A 15,944-nucleotide genomic window follows, 5' to 3' on the forward strand; every position below is an offset into this window, starting at 1 on the left:
CTTACCATGATCGGGACGCCAATGTCTGGCCACAAGAGATCCTCGGAGGGAAGCTTGGGAGAGTTCCACACTACCACCACTTTATTTAAGTACGGGAGACCATTGAGCCTTTCTAGGGAGTTCATCAACACTTCCTCCCGCTCGTACGTTAGCATCACGACTGTGAATTGCTCCCGGGGGACGTTGCCACCCAAAGCAGCCTGGAACTCCTTCCCAGAGCCACCTGCTCCTCCACCTATTGGTCGAAATCCAGTCCCAGACCCTAAAAACTTTGCTTCCGACGGTAAAACAGGGTCGAAGGGAGTATAGGGGAAGAGGTGGAAAGGCCCTGGAGCAGAATTCCAATTCCTGTAGATGTCCATTGCGGTGAGGGTGAAATTGCGGAGATATTTGGGAGATGCATAGGGTGGTTCGGTTTCCACAGGCCCCAAGTCCAGGTCGCCATTGTCTGCCATGTTGGGGTCTGTGCCAGCAGCTTTGCCCGACCGGTGGGGGATCTCCACCGCAGTTTCTTCTCGGATAGGAGCAGCCGGGATTTGGATTCGAGTCCTTATGATAGCTAAGACTGTGCTGAAAACGTTGTCGGAGGTGGAGAAGTAGGTCTCCCACAAGAAGCGGCCCTGCCTCCTCATGGCGAGCAGATCGTTGTCAGAAATGCTTCTCAGAAGAAAGTGCACTTCTGTGATACGTGGCTTTGGTATGATTAAGGCTGCCTCGTTCCACCGGATCACATCGTTATAGGGTAGCTGAACTTGCTCTCCGAGAACCACCGGGATGGCTCCGACTTCCAGAGCCTCGAACAGTCTCATGGCACACCCAGCGGAGATCACTAAGCGGGTGTCCCCCGGGGTGATTATCAGTGCAAAAGTAGATAGCTTCAGTAGCTCTAGTCTGTCGTCCCTTTCTCCACACAGAGCCCACTCAGTGGGCAGACTCGCCTTAGGCTGGTTCTTGCACGTGAACTCCACCAAAACAAAGTCCAGCTTGCTGTCCTGAACGGCCTTCAGGGTGGTAATGATGCGATCGTCGTAGTCAGCTGGGGCATTGCCTTCTATCTCCTCTTCGAAAGAGCGAACCTCTTGCAAGCTGGATCGGAGAGACTCAATCTTCTCCCCCTGGAAACTAAACAGGTATTTACGCTTGACTGGCACCTGGGGCGGGATTTCTAGGAAGTTGGGTTCGGACATAGCGTGGACCAGGGGTGATACCACAATATCAAACCCTGGTCGGTACTGCACGTCGTAAAAGGTGGACTGGGCAATCATGGCACGCCCCGTGCTGATGTTGTAAATAAAGTTCTGCGTTTCCGATTTCCTCGATAAATTGATGATGAGATGGTTGTGTCCGTCAGTCCTCCAATATGGCAAAGAGTGCAACTGTTGCTCTAGTTCAGTAGGTTTTGGCATTACGGGCTCTTGCATTTCCCCCACTAAAATTATATACACACAAGCAATATTTGCATTTTCAGTAACATAAACATTAGTTCTGACAGTCGCCTCAAAGGCTTGTTTAATTAAAGGGTCTAGGGAGCTACCAAAAGGGTAATCGTCACTGTTGTAGACGTAGACTGGAAAGCCAGATGTCAGCGGGCATCGTGAGTAGTCAAAGCAATTGTGCAGCCTGCAGTTCCGGTTGGATTTTGGCAGGGGGAAGGTCACATCGTCTTTGTCTGGCAGCAGCCGGATTGGCAAGGAAAGCTTTGGCTGGTTCTGAGCCATCAGTTCTTTGTAGGAATGCTCCGTCTGGCTGATGACATTCTTCAGCTGCAGCAGGTCCTGCTTGGCGTTTTCAATGCTCTTTTTGCAGGCCTCGATCTTCAAGTTGAGCTTGGCGATCTCGCTGTTGAGCTCCTGCCGCTTGGCCTCCAGCTGGAGCAGCTCCTCGCTGACCGACTCGCGGATGCGGCACAGGTCTTGCACGTGCTTCACCTCGCACAGCTCGTTGCCGGTCCGAGGGCCGAAGATGCGCTTGCCGGCATCGTCCGCGTCGTCGATGGTGGTTAGGTAGTAGTGCGCGATGAGGGGAAAGAAGACGAGGATAATAAAGAGGGTGAAACTAAGCCAGGTGAGCCGGATCCGACTGGACCACCTCAACAACCACGGCTGGCCTCCGTTCCCCACTCCCCCATTCCGCAACATCGTATATCCGGTCATGAGTTCAAAAGTCACCGCGTGCCCAGTCACGTTGGATCAGTAGCCATAACCAAAATGGGTTTTACAGCAAGTCTCTGCAAAGAAGGGTTACTGTGCCTGCTTAACGAGGAGCCAGTAGAATGGGAATTTCATTGTGTCGCGACGACGGCTCTCCTGCAGTCGTTTTGCTGCCGCCGCAGCTTTCGATCCCGTTAGCCTTGCTCGCCGACCTTCTCACCCACCCCAGCCCACCCTCGGTCTGCGGGCGAGTTGCTGGAAGTGTCACAGCGTTGTCATGGCGATTCAGAAGTCTCAGCCAGCAGGGGAAGAACACAACGGGCTCAAGCCAAACTCCACCGCTGCTCTCGACATCCTGCATTACCATCCGATGAATATGCAGAGGCACCAGCCATCGTGGAGGCCGAGCCAGGAGAGACTCGTAGGAACGTCAGTCTCTTTCATCGCTGCTGCACGGCTGATGCTCTGCCATTCCTGCAAGAGAACAGGCATACATTCAGGCAATGCCAACAAAATGACCCCGTAGTGACCTAAGACGATGCTCGTTTTTAAAAGCAACTGTCCTCTCTTTCCGAAGAGCAACCTTTGTACGTGTTTAACACCTCCAGGGTTAAGAGCAGTAAACCTGAGAAGGTGATGGGATTCATCAGGTGCAGACACGTGGCTCTCGCTGAGCACTCTGCTTTTCATTAGGGCTGCGTGTTTCGGCGGCCAGACCAGAAAATCCCAGCCCTTAGATCTGGTTTCCTTTTTCTGCCACTGTCTTGCTGTGAAATTTGGGGAAGCTGCTTGACATCCGCAAGTCCCTGTCCCCTCACGTACAAAAGGGGGATGTTGACGTACACCTGCTCTCCCTACCCGCCTCCTAATGGCATGTTGTGATCCGGGGACGCAGCAGCACTGGGAATTTGTACTGCATAACTGAGTGTAATCACTATTGTTCTGCTCTAGTGACTAGAGCTGATGAGGAATTTTTAGATGAAGTGTTTTGCTTTCATTTCCTGCTGGAAAATTTCGATTCACTGCCGCAGAAGGTTTAAAGGGAACGTACCTACTGCGGTTACGACCACCTCTGCAGGCTCTTACTGCACGTAAGATAAAACTTCTGGTCGAAACTGGAAAAAGGGCTCCTGTCTATGCTGTCCATCACAGCAAAGATGCTGGAGTTAGGATCTGCGTGGCACCATGCCACGCAAGTGGTATCAGCTTGCTTAGATATGCCCTTTTCGCATGGAAAACTGCTGTGGCATTGAATTAGGAGAATGGCTACCTCAAATTTGCATAAAACACAAGGATGTGGCCAATTCAGCACTGAGTCTTGGCCAGGTGATTGTGTTGCCACTAGAAACTTTCCTTCCTTTTTATTAGTAGCATCTGAGTTACCCACGTTTCTGGGATATTTTTTATATACTGGCCTTCCCACATCACTGATGAGTATAGCGTTGGGCACAGCGGCAATTCTTGCACAGCCTCACGAGAAGCTTATTCATTTCCGCTTCAATTTTTAATTAAAGTCACCTACAATGGTGACAGTCATTTTTTCACTACATCTATTTCGTACTCCCCTCATCTCCTCATCGAGAATTAGCAGGAAGAAGGCGAGGAAGCAACCTGCAGCTAAAACAGAGCTCTGAAAACCAGCCAAAGCAAGCCAGAAGTTCACCTTAAAGGAGCAGAGATAAGTCATGAATAATTTTTCCCTGCAGTACACAAGTTGTGTCAGAGGAATAAACTGAAGATTCGACTTCAACCAGGAAAAAACTGTAACCAAAGGGAAAGAAGTGGACTAAAAATGCACAGTTCCTAGGCCCCTTTTGTTACAGGGCTCTTTGCTGTTGGTAACGTAATGCTGCATGATTGAATGAGAATTTCCCCCTCGCCCCCCCAGCACGACCCCCAGTCGGGAGCTGCACAGCAGTTAAAAACGAAAGCAGCTTTTAAAGTCATAGCATCGTCTGGCAAACGCCACTGGTGTAAATCTCAGAAAGCTGGGCGGATAAAAAGGGCTAAAAAGTCAGGAAAAAAAAAACGAAATCAGCTTTCTCCGATCTTGGCAGCGTCGTCGGTGCAGGCAGATGGGGGAGGCTTCGGCTCTCCTGGCAGAACATTTTAATGCTGCTCTCTGTACACCAACCTCCATTTGCTGGGGCTGCGAGAGGCTGGTGATGAATGTAAATCCCCAGCTCTGCTGCGCGGGGCTGTCACTCAGGCACAGGGAGCCCTGGCAGGAACAGCACACTTGCATCGTGCCGCTGGGACCACTGCTCTACAACAGCAGGATTTTTAGCATGCACCAGGGTACAAAGCAGCCGACTGACTGAAGGCAAAAAGAAGTTTTTAAGGTCTGTATTATTTATTTATTTTTTTTTTAAGCTCTCTCCAGGAAATGAAGCTCATGCTGTCACCATCCGTGCGGACTGGTCGGTCCCTGCAATTTCAACGCTGTCTCAAAGGGGCATCAAAGATCCTAGAACTGCTACCAGTTTTCTGCAAACAGCTGGCCAGGAGATGAGAGCCGCTCTGTTAACACTTCTCCTGAGGGAAATGCCAAAGCACATGCTCACTGGAACGGCAGCGAATCTGAAAAACAGCTCAACTTCAAGGCACGCACGGGAAAACCAGCTCTGCTGTTCTCTTCTTTGGGGGTGCCGTGGATTACATGCAAGGCGCTGAGACACGACAGAAATAAAGGAACATAAACGTGAGCAAAAAAGACAGAGGAGGCGTGTGCATGTGCTGCTTTCCGACTGGCCAGAGAAAACTGCAGCCCCCCAGGAAGTAAACACAGTCCCAAAGGTTATCAGTTATGACTGCATCTAAATCTTGTTCCATTTTAGCAGCTCTGCCCTTTTACGGGCCCCAAAACAGCGATGAAGTGGCAAACTGGACTCCCTAAAATGGCAAATGGCATCCTTGGAAAGCTAACTCCAGGCCATCACCCCACACACGATCCCCTGCAGCTGTTCTGCCATCTAATCCTTCCAGTGGCTCCTCTGGTCCCTCTACTTCAGCTGATACAGAACAAACTTTATCCTCCTGCCCTAAAAACGTGGGCTGTGAATTAAAAAAAAATAATCCATATGCTCAGAAACCCGAAGCTGACAAATGAACTCTGCTGCTGGCTTAGAGAAGACCACACAGGAGAGACTAGAGGAGGCTGGGGAGGGATTTGAAATGCAGCATGCGTGGCTTGGGATCAGTTAAAAGTATTGACTGTCAGCATGAAATATGTGCTGGTGATAAAGAAAGCACTTTAGTAACGAAGGAGAGTCCGAAAGAGTGTCTAAGACTTTATTCCTATCAAGTAGATAGAGCTGGAGGTTGTAACACATTGTTATTAGGACTTAAAATGAAAACCCAATCTGTGGTCTTACCAGGAGAGACTTCAGAGTTTTATTTAAGAGAAATGAGCAGCCCCGGTGAAAAAGGCTGCTGATTTCCGTATTTCCCCAAAAGAAGTTTGGGAGGAGGAGGAAAGTTGCTGGGCTCTGCAGCCGACCCATTCCTCCCCCTCCCCAGCACCATTCAGTCCTTTAAACTGATCGAGCCCCTCACCGAGAAACTCTTGTTGACATAACGCAGCGTTGCTGCCCGACAGACCTAATTACCCGCACACAAAAAGAGGCAAGGAGAGCTCCTGGGAAATCAGAAAGTCGGTAATTACCCCAGCCTCTTCCCAAACGCCAATCTGACCGACTTCTTTGGCACGCCTCGTCTGCACGCTGCAGCTCCTTCGCCCTCGGCACGGGGCTGCGGGACTGAATTGCTGTTGGTGCACGCTGTCACGTCCTGCTTCAAATCCAGGGATATTTTCCCAGCTTTCCTCACCTCCTCGGGGCTCTCTGCGCCAGTGAAGTTATGAGAATATTGGGGGCTCTCGCGCTTTTTGCATTTCTAGTGGAAAGAGCCAGGCTGGTCTAATATGGGGGTGCCAGCAAAGTCATGCAAATGTTCAGTAACCAAAGTCCCTCTGCAAACACCTGAGCACTCCCTGCTTGCACCTCCTTTTGTCCATTTCCCTGTAAAATTAATGAAATATTGTCCCTTTTTCAGCATATTTGTGAACAGAGCCCGGAAATTTTAAACTCATGGTCGTCCAGAGAATCCAACAGCATTAAATAACCTAGAGGTGGATTGTCCGGCAGAGCGTGGTGCCACGGGTGCAACACACCGAGCTCTCCAGGAGGACAATCTACAAATCTGTGCCTGCTAAATCAGAGCTCCCAAATTCTGTGTGTGCACCCACGCCCATCCTCGCTCCCCTTCCTCATCAAGTGACGAGTCTGCGGTGTTATCACGGCAGCGTGGTGGCACAAACCTTCCCTTTGCTGGCCCTGTTTAAGAGGATGAGCCCCTGCACCCACCTCTGCCATGCAGGCTCCTTCCTGGTGATCTGCGAGGTCAGGGAGCGTGTGCTAGTGGCGTCCTTGCTTTACCTGGCCAGCCTTGAATAGACGGTTTCTACTGCCACGTTCCTTTGTCACCAGCACTAAAAACGAAATCAAATAGAAATCACTTATTTTTTTTTTTGAAGCAGGAAGTGTAAGCCCTTTATCTTTTTGCTAAACAAAGAACAACATATTCCTCCCCCTTCTCTTTTTTTGACAACGAGGAACAGTGTTTCTGGTGAAAGGGAAAAGAAACACACACAAAACAACCCTTCAGCAACGATAACTTTCTACCTCCTAATTCCCTTAAAGAATAGGATTACCCCCCAAATCTCCAATCGTTTTGGGAACAGGAGCATTTAGAGGATTCTCCTCCTGCGACTGAACAAGGAGAATAAATCTATTAGGTGTGTGCTTTAGGTGTGTTTGAGAGCAGATCTTTACAAGCAGCAGATGGAGAGCTCACTCTGAAATGCTTCACGTGCCTCAGGAATCAGCACGGGGGGATTTGTGCCGCCCCGAGAGCTCGCAGGTACCGAGAAAGTCTCCTAGGCGAAGATCAACGCCGCTACACGCGCAACCAGAAAAAGGTCTTGTAAGCTGTAAATTCGGGGGATAAAGTGCATCCTCTGCTTTATAAAGCTTTTATCCCAGCCAAGAAACATTTAGCACGCGGAGCCAAACCCGCCTCCCGCCCACGGGGTGAAGCAGCCCTGGGCAAACACTCAGGGACAGCCCCTCGGCGTCCTCCCTCCTGCAAGGAAATCACCTGCACTGAAAAAGTCAGAGGCTGACAGGCATTAGGGGGAAGTATCATGCATGTTGACACTGTTCCTGTGCTTTTTCCTCCTCTCCAGCCAGGCTTCGTCCTGCCCTGACGGCACAGGAGACCCCTCTTCGAAGTTACAGCGCAAGAAAACCCCAAAGAAGTGTCAGCAGCTGACGGACCCGGGCAGGCAAGACCCCATAAAGCAGCTGGGCTCGTACTTCGGCTGATGCTTTTGAGAGCTTACGATGGATCACCGGGGAAAACCCCAAAGAGACGGCAGAACTGACCATCCCAAACACGCAGGTAAAACAAATTGCTGCCTCGAGGATGAGCTGAGACGCCCTCCAATGCCCGGGGGGTCACACAACCTCCACACCTCCTTTTCCCTGTGTACAAAGCACAGGAGAACTCAAAACTGCTTCGAGGCACGCAAGTGGAGATCTAACAAGCTGGTTTACAGCCTTCTGCTGCCTGTCTGGGGCACGGGGACGAGAGCAGACCCAGGGAGATGCTCAGCATCGTGCCTAGCAGAAGCCAAAGAAAGCTCTGCCGAGTGTTTCCAGGTACCTGCCTGCTCTGCCCTCTGCACAAGGTGGTTGCTGGAGGTCCGTCGTGCTCCTCGGCTGGGGCTCACCAAGTGCTTCAGGAACATCCATTTATTCCGAGGAAATCCTTAGACAGGAAAACCGCAGCCAGGTTTTCCAGAGGAGGTAATGGAGGCAGGGAGAAACAACTCGCCCAAGGTCACTACAGGACCCGTGCCAGCTCGGGATTCAATCCACATCTCACTGACCTCTCCGCAAAACCGTCCATCTCCCCAGCCTGCCTTCTGCCAGAGGTTTCCCTCGCCAGCACCTTCCTGCTTTCTGCATAATGCATTGTGAGATCTGCTTTACATACAGACCTTTTAGTTTCTAAATTTATTATTCAGCGCTGTTTTCTGGCGATGAAGCAGGGTATTGTTTTATTTATTCTTCCACGAGCACGAAGAAACGCACAGCTTACAAGCGAATCCTTTTACGTTCTGCAGCACCGAACGGCAAAACAACCTGCACACAAAGTTCATCACCCCCCAAATCTCCGAGCAAGTGATCGCGGAGCTTTACAAGGAACTTGGTAAACACGTACAACCGCTGACGTTGTACCGCTCCCCGTGTCTCCATTTATAAAGCGCTGGAAGATTTTTTTGGTACTTGGGAAGCAAAGCGAGGAGCAGGTGCCTTGCTCCATCGTGCGCGCAAGCTGCTGGAGGAGTAGGTGCATGGTCAGCACCTTGCTCAGCACTGAAAGGGAGAAATGAGGTGTGGGAGGCGGGGAGGACTGTTTTTGAATACCTTGAAGCAATTAACGAACAGGAACTGTCTGGAGGTAAAAGCACGGAGAGGAGCCAGGCACCTTCTGCCGTGCGAGAGCAGCATGCAGAGGCAGCTCAAGTGCTTGGTGTTCATGGTGGTTTTCAACCCTAGATAGCTAGGGCACGTTGTTTTCCCCAGGGCGAAAACACAAACCTCTCTCACCTCCCTAAAAGAGCATCCTCACCACCTCCTTGCCAGCGAAGAACCACGCGGCAGAATTCAGGCTCCTCATCTCTGACCTTCAGGTCATAATTAAGCACAATTTGACAATTTCTTTGTCCTGGTTAACTCCTAAGGAAAAGGTAACATTGCCTGAACAGCACAGAAACGTACACAACGTTTAGCATTATCTCACGCAGGGGAAACATCCCGTCCCCAAGGGTTTTCTGGAAAGGCTGCCCGTTTCCCAGACGCAGGGGAGAAGCCAGTTCTGGAGACAGCATCCCTGTCGAGGGGCTTCTAAGGAGCACAGAAGCGGACAGGCAGCCTCCTGTGGACTTCAGCAGGCCACGAGATGGGTCAGCAGTCAGTCCTCAGCCCTCATAGCCCAGGCACGACAGGAGATTTACATCCAGAGACAACCTATAGGAACTGGGGAACCCCACCTGCTACATCTGGGCAAGGAGCGGTGGCGTTGTGCTCGTCAGCACCGCAATGCTGAATTATCCAGGCTCCAAACGTCCCTTCCCTCCCTGTACCAGCCCTTTCACCCTCTCCTCACCTCCCCGTTCTTGCCTGTGCTGCTGTGTGCATCCCACGGCAGCTTTCCTCCTCCCCTCTGGAAAGGCTGCGATGGGCTCATTAGCACTGACAGCCTCCTGCACTTTTTGGACACCGCTTCATCACCGGGTAAGCGGAGGCTGCTCTGCTTCAGACAGCCCGATCGATCACGCCAAATGACTAAATTACCTGCCGGACCCTAATCACCCACATTTATACATTCCTACCCGACACAGTTCATTACAAAGCGAACTCCAAATTCAGATGCGCAAACACCACCGTTGCCAGCTCTCTGTTCATTTGGAGCGGGTCCCCGAGGGGAAAAGCCCCTTTCTCGAGACCAGACGCTCAGCTCACACGCTGCCAATTAGGCGGGGGACGTTAATTGCCTTTCTGCTGCACTCACGGGTGTGTAACGCAGCGGGAACCCGGTGGCCCACGTAAGCTGGCATCGCCGCTGCCTGCAGAAGTTTTAGGAGAGAGATGTCACAGGAACCATGCCACACATCACCGTGCCTCCATGGGCTTGTCTAAAAGCTTTCCCCGATAACTCCGACACCTTCCCAGCCTCACCACGCCATCACTCTGCTAGCCGGCAGCACTTCTGCATGGGCAGGCTTTGGATCACGGCTATCCGTGGAGGTTTGGCCACGTATGAGAAGGGAAACGTGCTATTCGTGGGGACCGAACCTTGGTACCTGCTGCTGGAGAAATCCCCCCGCCAGGAAAAGCCGAGTGCGGAACAGAAGGGGCTGCAGAGCCGGGCGGCCTGCCCCAACCTGGCGCAGAAGGGTTAAGCTTCAGTCCGGCTACGGGATGAAAACAAACCTCACGGTGCTCTGCCTTTCTGCAGGCTTTTGGGAAAAGTTTGTGAGTGTCCTGCACCATCCTCCCCTGTCACACAAATGCCCCCAGATTTACTGGTCAAAAGAAAGAGAGAAAGAAAAAGAGAGAAAGAAAGAGGGAAGGAAGGAAGGAGGGAGGGAAGGAAGGAAGGAAGGAAGGAAGGAAGGAAGGAAGGAAGGAAGGAAGGAAGGAAGGAAGGAAGGAAGGAAGGAAGGAAGGAAGGAAGGAAGGAAGGGAGGGAGGGAGGGAGGGAGGGAGGGAGGGAGGGAGAAAGAGAGAAAGAGAGAAAGAGAGAAAGAGAGAGAGAGAGAAAGAGAGAGAGAAAGAAAGAGAGAAAGAAAGAGAAAAAGAGAAAGAAAAAGAGAAAGGAGAAAAAGAGAAAGAGAAAGAAAGAAAGAAAAAGAGAAAGAGAGAAAGAGAAAGAAAGAGAAAGAGAGAGAGAGAAAGAGAGAAAGAAAGGGAGAAAGAGAAAAAGAGAGAAAGAGAAAGAAAGAGAGAGAGGAAGAGAGAAAGAGAGAAAAAGAAAGAAAGAAAGAGAGAAAGAGAAAGAAAGAGAGAGAGGGAGAGAGAGGGAGAGAGAAAGAAAGAAAGAAAGAAAGAAAGAAAGAAAGAAAGAAAGAAAGAAAGAAAGAAAGAAAGAAAGAAAGAAAGAAAGAAAGAAAGAAAAAGAAAGAAAGAAAGAAAGAAAGAAAGAAAGAAAAAAGAAGCATAAATTTTGGTGAAAGAAAGAAAGCAGCTAATTACTGCTAATTACTGTCAGAACCTGGCAGGGTGACTCAAGCTGGGGGAGGCCAGCCCAGCAGACCAGACCCTTAAGGAAAGGCTGTGCAAGACACCTGCACGGCACAGGTTGGGATGTGCGGATGTGGAAGTGGCCAAACCCGGCAGTTAAAAACAAACAGAGAGAACAAACCGCGGTGCCTGAAGCCTGTGGGCGTGCATAATGAAGTTATTAACCGGCAGAAGAGTGTCTGGTAGAAGATAAGCGCCAGCAGACTGTACGAGAATTAAATTTCTACAAAGCAATGTTGTGGCTCGGCGGTGCCCAGCGCTTCGCCTCCAAGGCACCATAAGGAAACACAAGCAGCAAACCTAGCCCCAAATCCAGAAGACTGAGGGCACCCCCTTCCCGAAAGAGGCAGGATGGGAGCCCCCAAAAGCTGCTGTGGGCTCAGCACAGGGACTGCTCTCCTACGGGGTCGGCAGAAAGACACGTGGAGAACATTGGGGACGTCGGCACGTGGTGCAGCCCGGTTGTGAAGGGCAAACTTACGTTGCTCTGCTTAATGAAGGCTTAAGAGGGATGTCGGGGGAAGGAGGATCGAAGGAGCTTGGCCGTGGCTGGAGGCGAAGGAAGGAATTAACTTTTCACCTGCACAAGCGAGATTCAATCACGGAACAAGATTAGATGGGGTTTGGTAAGGCACAGGTCATAAAAGTTAAGCTAAGGGTTAGACTGAGGCTGCCTAGAAATAAATCATTAAATTAAATATCACCAACGCGCCACGTTTTTAATAACTACAGCTCTGTAGCAGGGATCGGGCAACCAAAGGAAGGGCTGTGTTCTGGGGCAGCATCCTCCAGGAAGACTGGCTCCCTGTAGGCATTTCTTAATATCTGAAACTTAGAGGTTTTGGGGTTTGGTGAAAAAAAACAGAAGCCCTAATAGCAAAACTCCCTAGTTTTATAAAACATAAACACAGCTTACATATTGTTCCTTGTTATTTGGACTCTTCCAGTTCCCTGCTCACGCTCAAGGCTCCGGAGGCATCAGCCACCCGCCGTGCTCCAGGAGCACAAGTGTGACCCCATACTCGTATTTTCTCCACTCCCAGGTGCCATTCTGTATGTGCTGCGTGTTCCTCACCCAAATGCGGCTTCACACCGCTGCGCTGCCCGCTTCTTTGGGATCCTTCCTGGAGCTTTGGGATCCATCACCTACAAGGTGATGCTGCAAACTCTCGGGGCTGGAAACTCGGGGATATTAGGACCAGTAAGGCAGGGCTGTTTAACGGCTGCAAACTTAAGTGAGCAGACGCAGCACTTCTTTTGACCTCAAAAATTACTTTTTAGGATGAAAGAGAGGAGATCTTAAAATAAAAGAGGCATAATGAAACGCTTCCACCAATGGCTCTGCAGCATGGTAGGCTGTTCCTTAGCATCCCAGAGCAGATGTGCTGCACTCAAAATGTCTTTGTCTATTAAAACTGTGTCAGCTTCAGAGCCTCCAAATCTCCCTGTGGCATAAACAGAATTTCTAATGAACAGCTGCAGGATGCAGGAGTAGCCGCGCAAAATGCAGCTGCCGAGATCGCTTTCTTTGCCACCTTTACTCCGCTGCCTGCATCCTACCTTCCCCGTTTCAGGCCCTCCTGCCTTCCCCTTCCCACACCTCCACCTCCTCACCGTGCCATAAACTTCAGCCTCTGCAGAGCTTTGCTGCTGTCTTGCCTGCTCACACCAAAAAAACTGCAAAAGGGAGAAATAAAGGGAGAAATTATCATGCCAAAGCCTGTGGTTCCAACATGAGCAATCCTAAGGGAAGGATTTAGGCTGGGTAAGTTGAAACCCGCTAAGAGAGCTTTCAGCTTCAATGCTGCCTTGCAGGCCAAGGCATCAAAGCATAACTCCTTGGGTGAGTTACGGGTGAGTTTTTTGGTTTATATTTTGTATTTTTTTTAAATCCTCTGCCTTTGAAACCCAAAACCCACCAAGAACAGAGCCTGGTCCGAAGGCACTTCCCAACTGTGCTCCTAAACCTAACGGTGTCCCGTTAGCTAGCTGGAGAAACAGCTGGAATGATGATTCATTTAGTCTGGCACTTTTATCAGACCCTGCAATGCTCAGCATTGCACTCGGGGAAAAATAAGATCTGCTCTCTCAGTGTACCCCGAACAAGTACTGCTGGGAACACCAGCACACATGAATCACAAAATCAAAGAATCGTCTAGGTTGGAAGAGACCTCCAAGATCACCCAGTCCAAGCTCTGACCTAACACTAACAAGTCCTCCGCTAAACCATATCACTAAGCTCAACATCTAAACGTCTCTTAAAGACCTCCAGGGATGGTGACTCAACCACCTCCGTGGGCAGCCTATTCCAATGCCTAACAACCCTTTCAGTAAAGAAGTTCTTCCTAACATCCAACCTAAACCTCCCCTGTCGCAACTTTAGCCCATTCCCCCTCGTCCTGTCACCAGGCACGTGGGAGAATAGACCAACCCCCACCTCGCTACAGCCTCCTTTAAGGTACCTATAGAGAGCGATAAGGTCGCCCCTGAGCCTCCTCTTCTCCAGGCTGAACAAGCCCAGCTCCCTCAGCCGCTCCTCGTAAGACTTGTTCTCCAGACCCCTCAGCAGCTTGGTCGCCCTTCTCTGGACTCTCTCAAGCACCTCCATGTCCTTCTTGTAGCGAGGGGCCCAAAACTGAACACAGTACTCGAGGTGCGGCCTCACCAGAGCCGAGTACAGGGGCACAATCACCTCCCTAGCCCTGCTGGCCACACTGCTTCTTATACAGGCCAGGATGCTGTTGGCCTTCTTGGCCACCTGGGCACACTGCTGGCTCATATTCAGCCAACTATCAACCAGTACTCCCAGGTCCTTCTCTGCCAGGCAGCTTTCCAGCCACTCATCTCCCAGCCTGTAGCTCTGCTTGGGGTTGTTACACCCCAGGTGCAGGACCCGGCACTTGGCCTTGTTGAACTTCATGCAGTTGACCTCAGCCCATCGCTCCAGCCTATCCAGATCCTCCTGCAGAGCCTTCCTGCCCTCGAGCAGATCGACACACGCACCTAACTTGGTGTCATCTGCAAACTTACTGAGGGTGCACTCGATCCCCTCATCCAGATCATCGATAAAGATATTGAAGAGGACTGGCCCCAGTACTGAGCCCTGGGGGACTCCACTAGTGACCGGCCTCCAACTGGATTTGGCTCCATTCACCACAACTCTTTGGGCCCGGCCATCCAGCCAGTTTTTAACCCAACAAAGCGTACGCCAGTCCAAGCCACGAGCAGCCAGTTTTTTGAGGAGAATGTTGTGGGAAACGGTGTCAAAAGCCTTACTGAAGTCAAGGTAGACCACATCCACAGCCCTTCCCTCATCCACTAAGCGTGTCACTTTGTCACAGAAGGAGATCAGGTTCATCAAGCAGGACCTGCCCTTCTTAAACCCATGCTGACTGGGCCTGATCGCCTGGTTGCCCTGCAAGTGCCGCGTGATGACACTCAAGATAATCTGCTCCACGAGCTTCCCTGGCACTGACATCAAACTAACAGGCCTATAGTTCCCCGGGTCTACCCTCCGACCCTTCTTGTAGATGGGCGTCACGTTTGCTAGCCTCCAGTTGACTGGGACCTCCCCTGATAGCCAGGACTGCCGATAAATGATGGAAAGCGGCTTGGCCACCTCCTCCACCCAAATGAAGCCAAATACTTACTGTCTGATGTCTTCAGGCATTCATGGGGTTCTCCGAAACCCGGTAAAGAGCCTCACTTCTATTTCTAGGGCATTTGCACAGAGTTAATGCCTTGGTGAGCTGTATCCCTCTCATTTGAGTGAAAACAGCTGATGGGTTCAAAAGTTACGTGTTTAAAAATGTGGCACGGATATTGTGGCTGAAAGCTCTGCACTTCAGGGATTGCCCAAGTAATCCCAGCCATGGATTGCCCAAGTAATCCCGGCCACGGATTGCCCAAGTAATCCCGGCCATGGATTGCCCAAGTAATCCCAGCCATGGATTGCCCAAGTAATCCCGGCCACGGATTGCCCAAGTAATCCCGGCCACGGATTGCCCAAGTAATCCTGGCCATGGATTGCCCAAGTAATCCCGGCCATGCACAGCCCCACTGCCAAGTCACAGCAGAAGGTGAAGCGAATCCAGATGTTACCAGCGGGGGTACATCTGGGAAGGCTGAACTTGCTTTGGCTGGGATGCACCAGGCTTAAAAATACTCCAGGTAGCAATCTGCAACGCACAGCAGCTGCTTTTGCTGGGTAAGCGGGGCCAAGTATCCTCAAAGCGTCCCAGAAATGGGCAGTGGGACACTGCCAGCCAAGCGCTCATAGAGGAAGCAATTGCTTCCAACACAAGACGCTGCCTCCCAGCCATCATCCCATAGATTAGGCCACTTGTAACTCATGCCACCTTCAGGAACCACTTGCAGAATAGCTGCTGAGAGGTCCTAATACACGAGGAAGCCATAAATGTCTCTTCTGGCCATTTCCATCAGTCATTATGGACAGGAGGGCAGGGGCAGCATCTCTCACACTGTGCAGCCTCAATATTTCCTCCCTGGGAGCCACAAATGGCAATTGATCTCAAAAATATAGCAAAGGACGGCACGGCTTCCTCCCTTTTATGCTTAACAGCTTAATACGTTGGCTAGCGTGCAAGTTAACTATTGTCATCCACTGGACAAAAGCTGCTCGTGTCCACAGCAAATACCTGATAACCAGCCAAGAAAAGGAGCCGTTCCCAGAGCTTGGGAAAGCTGCCTGTGAGCACACGCTTTGAAGGGCTCAGCAACACAGCCCCCAACTTCACCATGGCTGTACCATGCAGTCACGAGGCATCAGCTTGGAACGAAGCCATTCAGACAGCCACAAAATTCACAACTCACATTGACCACTGTAGAGAATCCCATAAAAATAACAAAAAAGCACGAGGATGGTTACAGTAGACCAAACTATAGTACTACTATAGGTCAAACT

At 50.7% G+C, this 15,944-nt stretch overlaps 1 protein-coding gene across 11 annotated transcripts in view; it reads right to left on the bottom strand.

Annotated features, from left to right (window-relative positions):
• Positions 1-15,944, bottom strand: part of EXTL3 (exostosin like glycosyltransferase 3) — a 131,807-nt gene that overhangs the window by 25,632 nt on the left and 90,231 nt on the right. For 9 of the 11 annotated variants that reach the window (XM_080587822.1, XM_080587818.1, XM_080587813.1 and 6 more), the window contains 2 exons: positions 6,515-6,639; positions 6-2,624 (listed from right to left, as the gene is read on the bottom strand). In XM_080587822.1, coding sequence (XP_080443948.1) covers positions 6-2,153 — 2,148 coding nt within the window. In that variant the 5' untranslated portion in view covers positions 2,154-2,624; positions 6,515-6,639. The remainder of the gene's footprint in view (positions 1-5; positions 2,625-6,514; positions 6,640-15,944) is intronic. The other 2 variants (XM_080587820.1, XM_080587821.1) reach the window with 1 other exon arrangement.

Source organism: Anser brachyrhynchus (assembly GCF_964034855.1).
Source record: "Anser brachyrhynchus genome assembly, chromosome: 3".
Classification (NCBI taxonomy): Eukaryota; Metazoa; Chordata; class Aves; order Anseriformes; family Anatidae; genus Anser; species Anser brachyrhynchus.